Source organism: Haliotis cracherodii, unplaced genomic scaffold (assembly GCF_022045235.1).
Source record: "Haliotis cracherodii isolate W230 unplaced genomic scaffold, xgHalCrac1.p SCAF_5, whole genome shotgun sequence".
NCBI classification, from domain to species: Eukaryota; Metazoa; Mollusca; class Gastropoda; order Lepetellida; family Haliotidae; genus Haliotis; species Haliotis cracherodii.
In genome coordinates this window covers 41,438,033-41,457,615 of record NW_027266308.1, presented here as the reverse complement: position 1 = coordinate 41,457,615, position 19,583 = coordinate 41,438,033, and the positions used below count along the sequence as shown (strand labels likewise).

At 39.2% G+C, this 19,583-nt stretch overlaps 1 protein-coding gene across 8 annotated transcripts in view; it reads right to left on the bottom strand.

The window, feature by feature from the left end:
* Window positions 1-4,363: 4,363 nt before the first annotated feature.
* The window catches only part of LOC139443983 (pleckstrin homology domain-containing family D member 1-like), a 71,887-nt gene continuing 56,667 nt past the window's right edge, over window positions 4,364-19,583 (bottom strand). Inside the window, exons 8-16 of one of the 8 annotated variants that reach the window (XM_071224879.1) lie at window positions 19,241-19,334; window positions 17,947-18,119; window positions 17,739-17,829; window positions 16,771-16,812; window positions 15,710-15,860; window positions 14,978-15,115; window positions 13,119-13,138; window positions 9,187-9,251; window positions 5,015-5,128 (exon numbers count right to left, since the gene is read on the bottom strand). In XM_071224879.1, coding sequence (XP_071080980.1) covers window positions 5,101-5,128; window positions 9,187-9,251; window positions 13,119-13,138; window positions 14,978-15,115; window positions 15,710-15,860; window positions 16,771-16,812; window positions 17,739-17,829; window positions 17,947-18,119; window positions 19,241-19,334 — 802 coding nt within the window. In that variant the 3' untranslated portion in view covers window positions 5,015-5,100. Of the gene's footprint in view, window positions 5,129-9,186; window positions 9,252-11,112; window positions 11,148-13,118; window positions 13,139-13,749; window positions 13,830-14,977; window positions 15,116-15,709; window positions 15,861-16,770; window positions 16,813-17,738; window positions 17,830-17,946; window positions 18,120-19,240; window positions 19,335-19,583 lie in introns of all 8 variants that reach the window. The other 7 variants (XM_071224881.1, XM_071224880.1, XM_071224883.1 and 4 more) reach the window with 7 other exon arrangements.

Below are 19,583 nucleotides of genomic sequence, written 5' to 3'. Positions count from 1 at the left end.
ATTTGAATATGGTAATACAAGATTAGTGCAAACAAAATAATGCTGAAAGTATTTCTGAAAAGTAAAACATAGTTGAATAAAGGAATGATGCTAGACAGAACAAATCAACTAAAGTTTGCTCTAAAATATATTACTATACAGATATCGTATGTATAACATGTCGTTAAGTCTGGGAAGCAGACAACTGTGGAAGAACATGATACACAAATGTACATACCCGGTAGTACACCAGGAGCTGGTGTGATGATCCTGGTGTCTATACATCGATATACGAGGCTTTTCAAATAAACAAACTAGCTAACAGATTGCACCAAGCCTAGAATATTGAAAGAAAAACGTTCAATTATTCCACAAAATCACAAAATTAAACTTAAGTGTTTACCACAAAACAACTGTTCTTAAATATGATAAACTGCCACAACAGACTTAACTAACACTGCTCACTAGCCAAAGAATTCAACATTTTGATTGAAATAGAAAAATATCCTTTCTATTATTTTTTTCCCCCCTACCCAAGTAAATTGATGTAAAGATGAGGAAAATTTCAATTATTTGATAAATGTGTGCAAGCAGTGTGGAAAGTATTGTGGCTAAACGAAAACAAGATTGTGTATGGAATCTTTGTAAACCTTCCAATTCTGATAAATTCCTTCTGTTGTTGTGGAACCTGATACTTCCAGCTCCAGGGCCCACTTGCACAACGATCTTAGCTCTACGACTATTGTAAGCCTATGTTAAAGTATGGGAGTTACGATCATCTTAGCACTAAGATCGCTTTGTGCAAGTGGGCCCTGGTCAACAAAGCAAGTACATAACATACACTAACCACAGGAAAACTGCCAAGGCAGACATCTTTGATGTACTTTGTAAATTTTGAAAAGTAGTCATCTCAATACTATATTCCTGTCATATTCACAATGAAGGCTCGCAGAGAGGTCAAAATACTTCACCAGTCTCAGTTTGACTAATGATATGTCCTGACTTTGAAACACAAATATTCCTACAGATTTTTTCGTGAAAATCTCCTCATGTTGATCATCTTGTGATTAGATGGCTGATCATAACAAACCTGATTCTGGAACAGTAGTCTACAATCAGAAGTTCTGATTCAGAACCAAACAGAACATTGGATCATACAAACTGAAAATCAAACCCAAACACTGTATTCCTACATCATCACACCTCCCTGATTGTACTTCACAACCGATTACCTCAACATAACTCTAAATAATTCTGAAATATCCTGTCTCAATACAAAGGCAAAAACATCCCATGACTTCAAATTTTACAGCTAGACATAAATATAAACAAATCAATTTAATTACATTCTTAATTAATTATCAACCTATGGCAGAAGGAATGATAAACTGAAGCCTCCCCATCATCATCTTCACCACGTGATCGGGACGAGCCTTGAGGTCTACTTACATATCTACATAGCGGTCATCATGGACGATCAGGACTATTTACAGCAACTGTCTGGACATCAATAATGGATACCAATATGGATACCAATATGGATACCACTTCACAAAGCTGACAATGTTTAACAGTTTTGTCACGGGCATGCAAAAATCGTTTCTTCTATGCCTCTGATGGATGGAGTGAGACAACGAGAAAGGATAGTTAGACAACCAAACAATATTTTACAAGTTATTGTTTAATTGCAAATTTTATGTGAACATAAAGAACTTACCAAGTCCAGACAGAGTGAGTGAGTTAAGATTTAACGTCACATCGGCAGCATTTCAGCCATATCATAACGATTGTTCAGACAGAACATTTTCTTACTGTAAACCATTGCCAAATTCTGAAGGTTCTCAAAGCGTTTTCTAAATGTAGGCCTTATGTGACTGGACAGAAAAAGCTGGTATGAATGTTCTCCCAGTGAAACTGTTTAACCATGTGATCCCCAGGTAGACAGTTTATCTGGAAGATTGACTGACAGTACAGTGTATACAAACAAACATTCATCCACATCACAGCAGCTACATTAAAGCGTCACACTGCATCATGGCATCAACAAACAGCATAATATATAGTATATCAAGTAATATTACAATCTTCAACTGTTCCCAGGCTCAAGCTTCAGGTGTATTTTAGGTGTATCTTTTTATTGAATGTTCATGCGTCTATTACATTATTTGGGGGGTGAGTGAGTGAGTATGGCTTTACGCTGATATTTCAGCAATATCATGGCGGGAGACACCAGAAATGGGCTTCACACATTGTACCCAGGTCAGGAATCGAACCTGTGTCCTCGGAGTGACGAGCGAACTACATTATTTAGAACTAACCTTGATTATCTCAGGGTTTCAACAAGTTCTAAATGGATGAAAAGGTGATGAACCGAATCGTCCATAGTCATAGTCTGAGAGAGGGTCTCTTAACACATAATCTGCCTACAGATAGTGAGTGAGTAGGATTTTACACCAATTTTACACCAATTTTACTAATATTAAGACAGGGGACACCAGAAATGGCTCCACACATTTTACCCCTGTGGAGATAGAACCAGAACTATTGGCGTGACAAGCGAACGCTTCACCCACGAGGCTACCCAACCACCCACCTGCAGTTAGCAGGACCAGCACTGTCGTGGAGCAGTGAGCCAACTCCCTGGTGGGTAACGTCTTCACATACTAACGGCATCGGGTAGTCAGACTCGCTGACTTGGTTGATGCATGTCATCGATCCCAATTGCGTGGATCAATGCCCATGATATTAATCACTGGACTGTCTGGTCCAGACTCTATTATTTACAGAACACCGTCATAGAGCTGAAATATTGCTGAGTGCAGCGTTAAACAACAAACCAAACCAACTTGCACAGGTGACTGGTGGAACATGTATAACATAAACAGGTACTTTCTGTATGGCTGAAATATGACTTGCACGTATGACACAGTTGTGATTGCACTTTGGACAATATAAAGACAATACACAAGTAATGAGCAATGCATGTTGCACGGACATGACTGCATACACGGGTTATGGAAATAGCTGTGCGCATGTTCGATTCACGCCCTATGATACGTGTTCTCGTGCTAGAACACTGAGTATCTGATATGTATTTCTGATGACAATCAAGGCAAACTGTTAGCAACATAAAGCCTCACTTGTGGACACTTGATCCTGTACTGAACGTAACAATATACTTGTTAGCATGCTAGAGGGTCCTGATGGGGGTGACACAAGGCAATAATCAGTATAATTTGGGTGTTTAGTCTTTATTTTTTCGGCTTTGTCAACAAAAATGTCTCGGATCAGTTTTCCCAATCATATTTACTCAGTAAATTTTAATGGTGTCTTAAAATGTATGATATTCGGTAAGTATATTCAAATTGATGTAAAGAAATACTTATGGATATTTAATGTTACTCCTGTACAGCAAACATTTGATGCATCTTACGATAGTTTTAAATTAAGTAGCTTTATGCTCAGCAGTATACCCCATCAGTATCCTCATGGCACCCTTGCTATTCACATTTAACAACACTAGTGATTATTTAACAACCTATGTCTCAAAAAAGTGTACCATAATACATCATAGGTAGCAGGACGAGTCCAGTTAAGTACCTAAAGGTATACATGAATGTTTATGAGTTGTTCGTTTGCTTTATACGCGAGGTCATCAAGCTTACAACAGCCATCGTTCATGGTTAACACAATAAATATCCAGGATAAGTAAACTGAACTGGGGTTAGATATTATTGGAAAAATCACAGCAAATGAACACACCTGACTACACCTAGGACTGTCAAGGTATGATGCTGACGGAGCAGCAGGATGCAGGAGAACATGTGAAGTACTGTGCCCTGATCCAACCACTGCTCCTTATCTTCCCCACCTGGGGCATTGACATGTGGGGGGAGTCTTGATCTGTCATCAGGGGTATGATGCTACACCAGGGCAGCCAGCACAAGGATGAGCGAGCCATCCATGAACTACCATTGCTCAAGCCATACCTCTTCAAGTTCTCAAATCGGACAGACATCTGACGTGTGTGAGTCTTGATCTGTCATGAGGGTTATGATGCTACACCAGGGCAGCCAGCACAAGGATGAGCGAGCCATCCATGAACTACCATTGCTCAAGCCATACCTCTTCATGTTCTCAAATCGGACAGACATTTGACGTGTGTGAGTCTTGATCTGTCATCGGGGTATGATGCTACACCAGGGCAGCCAGCACAAGGATGAGAGTCCAAAACCCCAGTTGTTCTTAACTTATAATTTCTATTCCTGACTCACAAGTATGACAAGAAATATGTCCATAATATTTTGCACCTAACATCAGTCAGTCAAATAACAGTTATACACATTCAAATAGAGATTCAGTAAGTTATGTAATTTTCAGTAAACATAACTGAAAGCTGTTAGAATCACGAGAAGTGAACTCGGAGAGTGGAAACAGAAATATCATTCATTACCATAACCTATTCATCTTACACAACATACCCTATAGTTCAGCCTAATCCTATATCAGCACCAATAACATGCAAGCATCAACACCATGCACAGTGCTGAAAGGGAGACAAGTCTATCTTTGGAAACACTCAAGACATATTTCCTTTAGGCCACACATTTTTTATTTTTTGTTTCACGGCCTGCTGCCCATACTGAAAAGCAGCTGGTCTAAGAAATAAATCAAACATAAAAATATTTATTTTTCTTATGTCTCCTGCTACTAATATAGACCCTTTTATATAATATAAATGTTATACATAAATTCCATGTCTACATCACTATCCGTGATTCAAGAAGCCAGCTGCAACTCAACAGCAGAATGATTTTCATTAAATAAATAATTGAAATCTATTTTTATTTTTATTTCGACCGACCTTGGGTGACAGAGAAGGAATATATTCGTGAAACATAAAATCATAAAAGTGTGGCCTAACATTGGACAGATTTTAATGCTGTAAACATCTAGTCGTTAGTGAATATTATAGGTGTTCTTCATCATAGGTGTTCTTCATATAAAACAGAGTCAGGACTTTTTGGTTCTTGGTCACTGAATAAGCGGTCCCTGGTGGATCTGTCAACGGAAGTTACGGATCGTTTGATACCAATGCTGGGTTTGACACTGCCCTCAGACTTAAGGCACATTGTTAATGGGCGATTCCCTGAAAAAAGAAACAGTTAATGTCAATTATTATTATAAATTGCTATTACGAGAGGAGCAATGTCATTTATTAATTCCAATTACCAAAATCAAACATTACAACTATAAGAAGTCAGACGAGGAACAACTATAGTGTACGGATGTCAACCAGGATAATTCATAAAGTATCCTTCATTTCTATTACAATAACAACATTTTTTTTGCAGCATCACTGGCACCACTCCTGACAGCATCCTCACCACCACGATTCTAAGATCAAGTGACCATTTTATCCTTGCTTCATTACGTGGCAGAAGAAAACTGTGAGTGTAAAGAATAAAGCTAGTGACATGGTTGGTGAGGCTAAAAAAATAAAAGTCATGCTTCTCAGGCACAGCCCACATCATCATAAAGTCTGCCGCACGTTTCGTTTTTATTTCCATTTAAAAAAATATATTAAAAAATACTAATACCTGAATACAATGCGATCAAATATAGCACACAGTTACCTCCCTTTACAGCCTAGGCCTTCAATCAATTCAGTTTACTGTTAGACCCAGCCCAAATTAGAAGCTCAGTGCGCTTCTTACAAAAAGGTTGTCATGCTTCTGTTATCATACAATCATCTGAACAATGACGTCCCATTGTAGACTTTGTCCTATTTGCTTTGGTATCTAAGACAAGAAGAGATTGTTTTTCTAGCATACATGAGGTATATATATTGAGATCCATATACACAGGTGCAATGACATTTTTTTTGAATGAATATTTGACATGCAAAATTTTACACATGCACATGCAAGTATCTAAACTGCACTTGGCCAGATGCATGTTGTTTTTCTCATGGAGAGGTTGGTGGGGCGGGGTCGAAGGATTAAGGGGCATGTATAGCCGATTTATCTCTATAATAAAACTGGTGTGGCCTAAATACAGAGCCACATTAACATAGTTCATCTATAACATTTATCATGCTTCTTTATTTCCTATCAAAGATTTTCAGTTTGTTTGATGTTTGGCAGACCATAATGTGTATGCCTGGCTGTACAGAGAGAAAGCTGAAAATAAACAGTAACAAGTTGGACTGTTGACACCACTATCTCCCATGATATGAAGACGTAATCACGGCAGCCTATAAATAACTGCGTCTCCATCTGACTAACCAGTGGTTGATAGCATCAACACACAGTCAACGCCAAACACCTGGGTTTAATTTCCCCCAAAGTACAACAATGGTCACTCAAGACTGATTCACTCTTATGATGTGTTATCAGGGTACGGTGACACACAATGAACCAATACTGTAATCTATGATCTTTCCTATAGCTTACAGAGGAACACTTTGCCTTGGAATCCCCACCTACTGTAACCTGCCAATCCTGGTTCAATTCATCTTACCACAAGCAGCAATACAGGGGAACACTTTGCCCTGGAATCCCCACATACTGTAACCTGCCAATCCTGGTTCAATTCATCTTACCACAAGCAGCAATACAGGGGAACACTTTGCCCCGGAATCCCCACATACTGTAACCTGCCAATCCTGGTTCAATTCATCTTACCACAAGCAGCGATAAAGGGGAACACTTTGCCCCGCAATCCCCACATACTGTAACCTGCCAATCCTGGTTCAATTCATCTTACCACAAGCAGCGATAAAGGGGAACACTTTGCCCCGGAATCCCCACATACTGTATCCTGCCAATCCTGGTTCAATTCATCTTACCACAAGCAGCGATAAAGGGGAACACTTTGCCCCGGAATCCCCACATACTGTAACCTGCCAATCCTGGTTCAATTCATCTTACCACAAGCAGCAATAAAGGGGAACACTTTGCCCCGGAATCCCCACATACTGTAACCTGCCAATCCTGGTTCAATTCATCTTACCACAAGCAGCAATAAAGGGGAAGACTTTGCCCCGGAATCCCCACATACTCAGTAGTCAGTGGGACCACCTCATCCCATTGTGTGGCCCCTCATGACAAGCATGATGGAGGTACTGGGAGAACACAAAAACTAACAAAGATAGTCTCAAACTCTACATCTATCACATCTAATTCTACTGTTAACATTCTATTGCAAGCTGATGAACACAAACATACTGGTTAGTCCTCATCTTAGTAAAGAAGGCAGCATGCATTAGTACAACAACACAAGAGTACAACCATTTAAACATTATAACTCACATCACAATCCAAACAAAAATACCAGTGCTTTAGGATACTGTGAATAATCCATCAAAACACAGAGGCCAGTGCTTACAGGATATTGAGAAACAAAACAAACAGGAGACTATAAAGGCATGCTCTTACATAAATTTCAATTTACAAGATTATCCTGGAGCAAACAAAATCAAAATTGGTATTCTCAACCAATATATCGCATGACAGTGTTATATACATATAGGTATTGCTAGCTGTGTATGGAGAGATGCTAAACAGCTAAACAGGGTAGGGAGCATTCAGGAAAAACACCGTATTCCCTGCAGTCAAACAGCAAATCTGAAAGCTTACAGTCACCTGTCAGGGAGTTGAGAGACCTTAGCCCTTAGCATGATTAAATTCGCCAACTGTCAAAAAATAAATCCAATCTGTTCTGCACTCAGTGAATGAGGGTGAATGAGAGCTAATGCAAGTGAATTGGTTATGCTGTAAACTACCTCTGTGCTGAGATTGACATGGATGTCAAAAATGACCAAAAAAATCAGTGAATGGGAAGCAAGTGAAGTTCTGATAGATCAAATTGCACTGTTTTGCTTCTTTCAGAAATTGGAACCAAGATCATATATACACAAAACTGGCAACACGCTCTTCCACTAAGCGATAACTTCTTGATCACAAACATTCAAGCATGGTTCAATCAGTACATGTTCTCAAGATCTGGGGGGGACATCGAATACAAGGAGGCGACATACAAAGAACCAGTCACTTCAACTTGGTTGTCGATCTTTAATTTGATAGCCACTTTTTTAATCTGATATTTATCCTATGTCTTTGGGGGCATCAACAATACTGTTGACTCTTGCATAACAGAGTTGGAAGGAAACAGGATCAACACTTTTGTTTGGTTCTGGTCTGGTGCTTTACTTTGTATCAGCCTGATAGTGAGTGAGTGAGTTGGGTTTAACGCCAGTTATATCACGGTGTGTGAGCTTGATGTGGAGGGAAAGCCCAAAGTGATGCAAGTCTTAGATGTTTGAAGCCTAATAACAATTATCATTTAAACTCTTGGTTACTACCCGGTAGATACATTGTCTGTGTCTCCTAGGTTACCTTTCATGGATAACGTGAACATTTAGCGATACAGGAAACTGTATAAACAATCCAATGACGGATCGCCTCTCACTGAATGCAAGTGATCAGCTTATTCACACAACCACACAATCCTCTTGAACATGGTTTGCCAAATATTGCATACAACATGTATTTATGAACCAATTAATTGTTGTCCTATAAATCAGCATGTGGCATGACTAAGCTGTATATCTTAGTGTGGACCTGGCTGGTGCATTAACACAATCACATCGCATGTTTTGGTAACGGAAACTTTGGAACTCCCTAATTGATAGTACATTGTAGTTGCTTTTGTGACATTCCAGTAAAAAGTTGCTAAACAAGAGTCAGCTGTACAGCAAAATCAGCTAAAGTAACAATCCTACTTTGTCTGTCTGTTTGTTTGTTTGTTTGTTGTTTAATTCCATCCTCAGCATTATTCCAGCTATCTGATGGGCGGCCTGTGAATGATCATGTCTGAACCAGACAATCAAGTGATCGATATTATGAGCAACGATCCATGCCACTGTGGTACAATGACACACAAATAACCCAACCTGACCACTAGATTCATTTGGTGCCTCTTACCACCAGCAAAGTTTCTTGGCACCAATCCTAATCCGGAACCCCCACAGGAACAAGCCAAAACAAATACCAGTCTCCCAAACACAAGAATTCTACAGGTTCCTGTATTCTGAATACTACAAGGGCATCTCTGACAAAAAGTGTAAAATTTGCTTTGTGGAAGAGCGTTGTATAGTTTGGTGCATAGTGCGCAGCGTCAGAGGAAGGTGGACTCGGCCATTACCAATCAGATTTGCTGGTGACTACACGCCTACATCTCACTACGATTACCTTTCGGCGCGTCGAGACCTGGGGAGGTAACAACACCACGGGATAAGAAGGGAACCAGTCTAGGTGGCAAATGTTCATATGCACAAACCTTGCCTTCAGATGCCCCACGTCCCATACACAAACTTTGCCTTGTTAATATACTTGAGATCTCATGCACAAACGTTGCCTTATTAATATACTTGAGATTTCATACACAAACTTTGGCTTGTCAATATACTCGAGATCTCATACACAAACTTTGCCTTGTTAATATACTTGAGATCTCATGCACAAACCTTGCCTTATAAATATACTTGAGATTTCATACACAAACTTTGCCTTGTTAATATACTTGAGATCTCATGCACAAACATTGCCTTATTAATATACTTGAGATCTCATTCACAGATTTGGCCTTGGCAAAATATTCAAGATCTTGTCAATATACTCGAGATCTCATTTACAAACTTTGCCTTATTAATATACTTGAGATCTCATACACAGATTTGGCCTTGGCAAAATATTCAAGATCTTGTCAATATACTCGAGATCTCATTTACAAACTTTGCCTTGTTAAAATACTGCAGATCTCATACACAGATTTGGCCTTCACTAAATACTCGAGATCTTCTTTGGAACCCATATTCTGTTTATTGTGTTCATATTTCAGTAAAATTTCGATAATTTTTTAGATTTCGTATAAGATTTTGTGACAACTGTAATATTTTTTACATTAACACTGAAAAAAATGTGAATATTGTGAATGTTTATAATTGTTTTCTTTTTATCAAAATGTTATTAAAATCAAAAGAAACCATGCTTAAATGGACAACAAGTAAACAACAACATCAGTACATATTCTGATTACGTAACATATTTCATGCGAAGGTTTGTGAATATGTACATATCACCACTTATATAACATGCATAAATAAAAAAAACAAATTTGATGTTTCTCATAAATAACTGAAGCATTTGTCAAATTTTCTGTGATGAAAATAAATCCTTGTTCAGGTAGTGAATGGAGTGTCACTGACTTAATTTCAACAAATGATATTGTGTAACCTATTTTTCAAACATTATGAAATAACAGTAACAGAAAATTTGACAAACTAGATAAGGAGCATCGTCACTGTTTTGAAGGCGGGACTATGATTATTATGTCACAGATGATTAGGGGGAATAGGAAACACTTCAAAACAATGACTCCTGCTCACAACATTCTCAAGTCCATCAACCCATACAGTGGTCACCAGGTGAAGCTAATCTCCTACAGCTGATTCACATTCTTATCTGAAGTCAGGGCAAATTCATACAAACATGTTATGTCCTAAAGACTGTAAATACCTAACCAATTTTCAGAAGTATGTTTAGTTAAACAAATCCTTTTTCATCCACAAACTTAGGATTGATATTCTATTCTGAAATCACTAAATGCAGTCTTACAATATTCTGTTAACATTATCTGCTTTTCCAGCAATAATACAGCTCTGCACAGTGAAAGCAGAGACCATATACCAATATATGGTCTCTGGTGAAAGCTACGTCTTTCTTAAGTAGTTTCTGTAAAGTGATACCCTGCTTTGTATTACAAAAATACTCTTACATATTATTTAGAGATAGCAATCTATTTCACATTGAAGATTTTCCTATTATCATGATTTTTTATTTGAAGTGGATGGAGTCGACAGGAAGTATGGGCAATTAGTTCCAACAGGCCTTTCGGAACCTTAGAACAAGAATGACTTTGTGGATACCACATCAACATATTTTGTCCTCAACACAAGTGACCACTGCAAGGGAGTGACACTTAACATCAATGTACATGTGTATATACATATTAGCTTGTGGAATACAGTGTCCATGCAAGTTCAACTGGAACAACATTGGTTATAGGTACCTACGAATTCCTGGATCAGAATTTCACCTGAAAGACTGTCACACACAAAACACTTGAACAACTCATCAGCAACAACAAGCATAATACTTGGCGTCAGTCATGTTAGAAAACACAAACCTCCATGGCAACGCAGCACGACTGGCTGGCCACCCTCTCTTAGGTAACGGTGAAAAAAAGATCTACGCTAAAAGATTACACTTGCATTGCATGTGTTTTAGATGGAAGTGGCAACACTAAAAATCAAGTGGAGATGAAGGTGTTGTGGGGGAGAAGGTGATGACTATAATTCTCTACAGAAGGTGATGTGGCAGGTTTAAGCAAAGGAAATGGTTTCATCTGATGTATTTTTTTGCTTTTTCAGCTATATATAGTTTTACTGGTTACTCAAAATATCTTTGTAAGTCTTTCTTCATACCTTATAGACAGAGTGAGTTTGCCTCATGTTAAAGGTACCATAAGAACTAGAATGTCTGTCAAAGACTCCTGCAATAAGGAGGAAGCACTGAACAACAGTGAGTGAGTGAGTGAGTGAGTATGGTTTTATGCCGCTTTTAGCAATATTTCAGCAATATCACAGCGGGGGACACAAGAAATGGGCTTCACACATTGTACCCATGTTGGGAGTCGATCCCAGGTCTTCAGCGTGACGAACGGACGCTTTAACCACCAGGCTACCCGACCGCCCCCACTGAACAACAGCAGTGGTCTGGTTCTGTGTAATGGGTTGCCTCATTCTACCTGACATGTATGTCAATGAGGATAGAATTATACATAAACCCTTGACAAATTATAATATATGGCACCCAACTTATTAATTACCACCCAGAGAAATGTCAAAAATGAAATGTGAAAATTTGCCTGCTTTGTATTGAATTCTCCGACTGTACCTCTCTGAAATAATGTGTCATCAAGCTGATCTGATACCAGCTTTCTGTTCCTATGTGCAATGTTTAGTGTGCTAGAGTGCTCCGTTGTGTGAGCTATGTAATAAGTAGACTTCATTTTTGTGACATTTAAATGCATTATTATTCAAATTATTGTGAAATAACCGTCTTATAGCTGTAAACAAAGTCTAATTGAAAAAAAAGAGCAAGGAATATATACTACTCAAAAGAAGTTAAAGAACACACGATTCGTTCATACTTCTATAGTTATCTGTTATGGGTGTTCCTTAACTTCTTCAGAGTAGTATATATTGTCATTAAGTCTCAAATTAAAGCACCTACAACATAATCTGATTATACTATCTCTAAAGACTTAACTGTTTTCAAGTGAAGTTGCAAGAAATAACAGCTATTGCTTCAGATTCCAGAGCCCACTAACTGTTCTTTAATCACTGGACATTCAGTTGACTAAACAAGTCAGGCTGACAAGCAATTACTTGTTACGCAAACTGAACATACATTCAAACTTATCCGAATAATCGTTAAACAGAATTTTGACAGTAACCAAAAAAAATTTCACATTAACTTTCATTCCATTTATGATGAATAATGGTCATGTACAGGTATGCCACTGAGAAATGAATACCAATCGACATAATCACTCAGTCCAAAAGCAAACTTTAAATCCAGGGGGACAATTTTGAAACAAAAGGTGCACATTGGTGGCATGTGTTTAGTGTTGTAAACGTGTGCTGGTGCCTAGGTGTATTTACTTCATGTCTAAAAGCAAAGTAAAATATGTTCATCAAGAAGAGATTAACCTATGAAAGAAAGCCTGAAGCCCAAATATATTAAGTCTCAAAGTTCTTTAGGACATTCAGTTCTTTACGGAGCAAGTGACTTCTTTAGCAGCCAAAATGGAGATGTCCAACAAGAAAAGACAGAAATGTGGAACTCCAGAATCGTCAGACATATACCCTGCTACTAAAGCAGCCCTAAGTCCTGTGACAGTAACAACACAGCAGGCTTGGGCCACACCAGCTTCAGCAGCAGCAGCAGTAGCGCATACATCCATATATACACAGAGGAATCATGCAAAATGTCGCATCAGTCTAAGCGTACCTTTACCACAATCAGAAAAGCTGGTGGAAAAATAAGATTTGTCGTGAAAATGATACCATTCTGACTAAGGCTTGGATCAATGTTTGTCAATTTTAGAAAATAAAGATTAAAATATAAAGATAGTTAAACATCTTCTTTTTTTTAAATTATTTATGGGAATATTATTAACAAACACATAAATATGTATTCAAAGGAGCACATCAGTATATCTTTATTTGCAGAAAGGGTCTAAAAAAATATTTTTTTGAGCATTGGTTTCAAACAATTATTACCTTGTTTTTAAAAAAAACACTTTTTTAATATCTAACCAAACTACATCAAGCATGCTTCCAGACTGATAGGGATATGATACATAATTAATAATATATATAAAATTGTATAGGCAACACATTAATTTCTTAATAACATGACATATAATAGAGGTTGACCTGTTTTGATCTGCACCTGCCATCACACCTCTAATTATTACAGGTACACAAAACTCGTTAACATCAGTTGATCAATCCCATACCATGAACAGAACACCTGACCAGAAGTGTTAGTTATTGTGCCAGCTGACGCTTGGTGTTAGAGCAAAAGTAGTAGCACGGCTACTAGTATGAGCAGACACAACAAAAGGCAGGTGTGTTACCTAGATGGTAAGAGTGCTATACAGCATCGTGTCAGATGCCGCCACATTCAAGGACCCAGCTAGAGATGTTGATAAGGAGCCTGATTGTGAGAGATGAGGGTAAGGCGTATACATGTTAAAGTCAGATATATACAGAACCTCTGTTAGTAAAGCGATGAGCTTAATAATCCACCACACTCTTAGAGAGTTACTTGAGTGAAGGAATGGGGAATTACGCTGTTGTCAGCAAGAATCACAGCTGTTGGACGGCAACATTTCAATCATTGTTACAGGGATTATCTAAGATTCCAAACTCAGTGCCATTAGCAGGCAAATTGGGAAAGACTTGTTACTTGGTTAAACTTGGGATTATTGGGATTATTGGGAAGTTCTTATTTCCAGAGGCATTCAACACTGCATTCAATAAAATAATGTATAGTTAAGCCTTTTCCTCTTTTTTGGTCCTGTTATCAATGGCATAAAAGTCACATTAGTTATAACTATATTTACATAAATGTTTTAATTCACATTTGTGAATATTTACTGACAATTGTTGCGGATTTGAGGTCGAATATCGGCTTCTGAAGAGGTCCAGACAAATCCCTGGGTCGTGTCTGGAGCAGACAAACCAGGGTGGACAGTGTGGTGACACACCCATACCACTGAGGTGTGATGACACTAATGTTATCGACAATCAAGGTATTAGCCATACCCAATGGTAACAGGCCATTGTCACCACCCAATCCCCATTTCTGTCATCTTTTAAGAGAAGCAATGGAAATGGGGATCTACCTAATCTATTCCAGAGGGGCCTAAGATACCGGGTAAGTGAGATTGGACATAAAGAAAGTTATGTGAGAAGATATTAGAAACAGAAGGCATATATTTCTTTAATGATGTTAATATGAAGCAGAATGATTAGATAAAAAAAATATATAATACATGATAAGAAAAAGATGACACGATAAGTAAGATCAAAACCAAAAACTTTGAATTGAGAATAAAAAAACAATAATCAACTTTGTATGATGTCTAGAAAAACAGAGTTACCTCCCTTACTTTAACAATACAACTCAAGCTACAAAACACTTTCTTAATTTGTAAATATATTACCTGTATTTCGCATATGATATAAAAAAATATATGTATATACAAATCTAAAATCTAAAATTACATTTAAGATTAATAAAGCAACTGGAACACTGCATTAAAACTGCAGTTCTGTTCACCTCATTATAAACATACTTACTGCTAGATCTTTTTCGATTTGTAAATTTCATTGTTTTGGCTCGTCTAGCCATTGTTTTCCTGGCACACACCGCATTCTTCATAATGATTGGCTGATCTGCTGACAGTTTAGCTTCTGCTGCCAGATCCTCAAAGAATTCTGAAACAGCACAAGGTGAATAATAACTTCACACACAAAATGGCAAAAAAATGCTTAAATTTGAATTTTTTGATATCACTACACCTGCAAGAACTGATATTCTCCCAAAGCATTATTAATATGCCTCAGGAGCCGACCCTGCTTCCCACTTCTCAAGGAGGGAAAATCTTGTCCTAAATTTTGAAAAAAATATCTTTCACCCGTGTTTGGTTATCAAGAGCAACAAGTCGATCTTGTATTAATCACAAACCATTCCATTTTACCAGTTTCAGTCCTTGAATATCAGGAATATTTCTGTACATATGAATAATTCTTGCTTATATTAAGTCAGTGGCCACATTCTGAAACCCAGGCAGACACTTGACACAGAGATATACTTCGGTAAAAATGATTTAGTCTGTACTGAAACGTCATTTCACATTGTTGACAAGAAAAGTGATATCCAACTTTCTACTTTCCAGCAGTAACACATGCAAAGTGAAGTCATTTAGAATATTCCTGAAGCCTGTTTACCATGAACTCTATTCCAACAAAGCACTACTCTGTAATCAACATCACCAAGCCAGACAGAAAAGGAACATCAAAGTAACTGACGTTTGAGTTTCTGGACATTGAAAGTCATCTCCTCCTTGACGTCATCCTCGATGTTGTTGGTCTTGTCTGCGACGGCACGCTCAAGGATTTTCAGTGACCGCTCAGCCTCCTGCAGCTTTGTCTCCGCGGACAGCCGCGCCCTGATCTCCTCCTGGGGCACAAGGTACAGTCAGTCAGTGAATTAGGAGACAAGTGAGTAAGTGAATTTGGTTTGCAGCAATATCACGGCATGGGACACCACAAATGGGCTGCACACATTGTACCCATGTGAGGAATCGAACCCAGGTCTTCGTCGTGACGAGCGAACACTTTAACCACTAGGCTCCCCGACTACCCCGAATCATGAGATAAACCTACTGTGTTTTGAAATTGGATGTGGTCCCACTGAAGAGAAGATAACACTTATCTTAATCTGGAACCGATTGTTTCGCAAGGATACTATTTCCACAGCCAGTATCTTACTAGCACTGGAATATATTCCCATATGAATATTCTTTCCTTCCTTCATCAAAATGAGTGAGATGGAGATATTTTCATTTTATTTCTTTGTATGTTTCTTACTCTATACAGTGAACAAACACACAAAGTCCTACTTCAATGTCAATGCTACAGATGGAGTAGTGTAATAAACTACAGTTTGGCCCTATAGTTAAGCACAATGATTTCTTATTTCTCTGTTCCAGAGACGAGCACAATTCCTTTGGAGCCAACACCCGCTTCAGACAACTTTATCATTTGAATAGGTTTGGGTTAACCCTACAGCATTAGAGATTGTTGACAATCATCTTGCCTTATTTCGTACCAGGGAATAATATTCAATTGAATGAACTATTTCACCCATTGATAATTGTGGATGGGCCATCTTGATTGACATTAATGATAGAATGATGTTACCATGGATACTCTAGATCATGGGAAATAATTTGACGTCTGCTCATTGTGATGTAACTCATTGAGTATAGAATAAAGTACAGTCGGAGTATCTTAGAAACAATGTAACAGTCACCTTCGTACTTTTAGAAACTGCAGACATCGCTATCGTATGAGATGAAGTTACTCACCCTGAGTTCTTTCTCTGTAATCTCTTTCTGTGTGACAAGGTCCTGCAAGCAAACAGAAGCATCAGAGTCGGGACTCCTTGGTGCAGTGACCGTGGAAACCACTACCCTCTGATGTAGCAACAGGTAGTGGAATCAGTTAGTGGGGTGTGTTGTGCTTTGTTGAGAGGGTGGCTTTATGGTTGAGAGAATTAGTGGGTGGCTGAGCGGATGGGTGAGTTGGTGGGTGGCTGAGTTGGTGGGTGGCTAAGTGGATGGGTGAGTTGGTGGGTGGCTGAGTGGATGGGTGAGTTGGTGGGTGGCTGAGTTGGTGAGTGGATGGGTGAGTTGGTGGGTGGCTAAGTGGATGGGTGAGTTGGTAGGTGGCTGAGTGGATGGGTGAGTTAGTGGGTGGCTTAGAGGATTGGTGAGTTGCTGTGTGGCTTTGTGGATGGGTGAGTTGGTGGGTGGCTTAGTGGATGGGTGAGTTGGTGTGTGGCTTAGTGGGTGGGTGAGTTGTGTGTGGCTTAGAGTGAGTGAGTTAAAATGTATCGCATCGGCATTATTTCAGCCATATAGTGGTGGCTTAGAGGATGGGTGAGTTGGTTGGTGGCTTAGTGGATGGGTGAGTTGGTTGGTGGCTTAGTGGATGGGTGAGTTGGTTGGTGCCTTGTGGATGGGTGAGTTGGTGGTGAGTTGATGGCCAAGTGAGTTAATGGTGGTAGTTTACAAGAGCACAAATCCACAGGAATGGTGATGAAGAATCATCATTAGAGGCAAATCTAAGATGTCAACTCACACCCAGTGAGTCCTGTCAGGGCCAAGGGAGACACCCCTGCACAGCATACTTAGACCACTTGGCAACACTATCTCCATAACACACACACAGTGAGTCCTGTCATGGCCAAGGGAGGCACCCCTGCACAGCATACTTAGACCACTTGGCAACACTATACTGAAAGGGGTCTCAGATTGTCAAATGTTTCTATTACCTTTATTGTAGACTGCAGCTCCTGTGCATGTTCACTGAAGTTCTGCTTCTCTTCCTCCAACTGTGAGGCTTTTTCTTCGTTTTCTTTTAACCTGAAAAAGGGGAACATATTCTTTTAGCAATTTAAATGCATAATCATAAAAGTCAGGGAGTCAAATGATACTTACAAATACCCAATCCCAATAGTTCTGATAAGCATCCTGACTCACCTAGATTCAGCCTCTGCCTTTTCCTTCAGTAATGAATCAGTCTTCATCTCGATCTCCTTCAGTTTGGAGCTGAGCTCTGTGGTGGCCTGTGAGAGGTCATTCTTCTCCTTGGAGGCCACCTGTTCCTTGTGCTTCATCTCGCTCTCCACTCTCTCCTTTTCCATGGCAAGTCCCTGAAATATCCACATACATGTGACTATGCTTGTCGTTGTTTGAGGCGACTAATGGGATCAGGTGGTCTGGCTCACTGACTTGGTTGATGCATGTCATTGTATCCCAATTGTGTGGATCACAATGTCAATCACTGGACTGTCTGGTCCGGACTCGATTATTTACAGACCGCTGTCATATAGCTGGAATACTGCTGAGTGCAGCGTCAAACAACAAACAAACAAACAACATGCAAGGTATTGCTCCTTGGTTCTGTAGTGGGGACACCCGGCCATAGTTCTCCCCAAGCAGTGTCATGGGGCACTGTAGCTCACCTGACTTGTTTTTTAGAGGGAATGACTGACTGATTTTTGTAAGAAATAAAGCCTAGTTTATTTTAATTTAAACGCCAATGCCATGGCATCTGTTTTAGTGTCCAATAATTTAACAGTCAAGGGGAGACAATCCAGACTGTCAATTGCTGATAATGCTGTAAGCGGTATTTGTTTTTTATTGTTGCAAGGGACGCGTCACAGGCGCCAAATGTAACAGGCAAACTACATGTTGTTCAGGAATTTGGTGAATTTTCTCAGTCTGTTTGTTTGACTGACTGATTTTATGCCACTTTTAGAAATATTCCCCCAATACCAAGGTAGGGGACACCAGAAATGGGCTTCACACATTGTACCCATGTGGTGAATGGTACCTGAGCCCTTGGCATGATGAGTGAATGCTTTATCCACTAAGCTACCCTACCACCTGTTGTTATATATTTGCATAAAACATTCTACAGGTCACATTCATACTATCTTTCTTCACAACAGCAATGCAGGGGTCATTTAGGAGATCTAAAAAGTATGCATAGCTATAAGTATTTTGAACTGTTGAACTATCAACAGATATTTTGAAGGTTGTAAGGCCTGGAAATAATGTTTTACATAAACTTAAACATGTTTACTGTAAACCCAATCTTTCACCAAGACCTTTATACATGGACAAGCAATAGGCAGAAACAATAATGATCTTATGTGGATGCTGCACTGGACACATACAAGACAATTCAGTTTTTGTGTGCAACTTCCAAAGACACCATTTGACCATTGAGCAAAAGAGGGAAGAATGGCAAAAAGAAAAAAGGCAGTACCTGTAGCTGGTCATACTGTGTTTTGAGTGTCTCGGAGAGCTGCTGGCGGTCATCGTCCAACATCCGCATCGTGTCCACAGTCTCCTCCAGCTCACTGCAGACATGGAGATACAGGCACACATAGAGACGTGCCCACACATAAAGTCTGCCATTTTATAGAATAACAGAGTTATCTCCCTTGAACTGATTCAGTAGAATGACCCAAGGCTTGGCTCGCTAAATACAATCCTTATTCCTCATACATGATATTTACAATCCCAAAACCTCCAGACCCTCCCTGATATCTTGCCATACCCTCCCTGATATCTTGCCACACCCTCCCTGATATCTTGCCACACCCTCC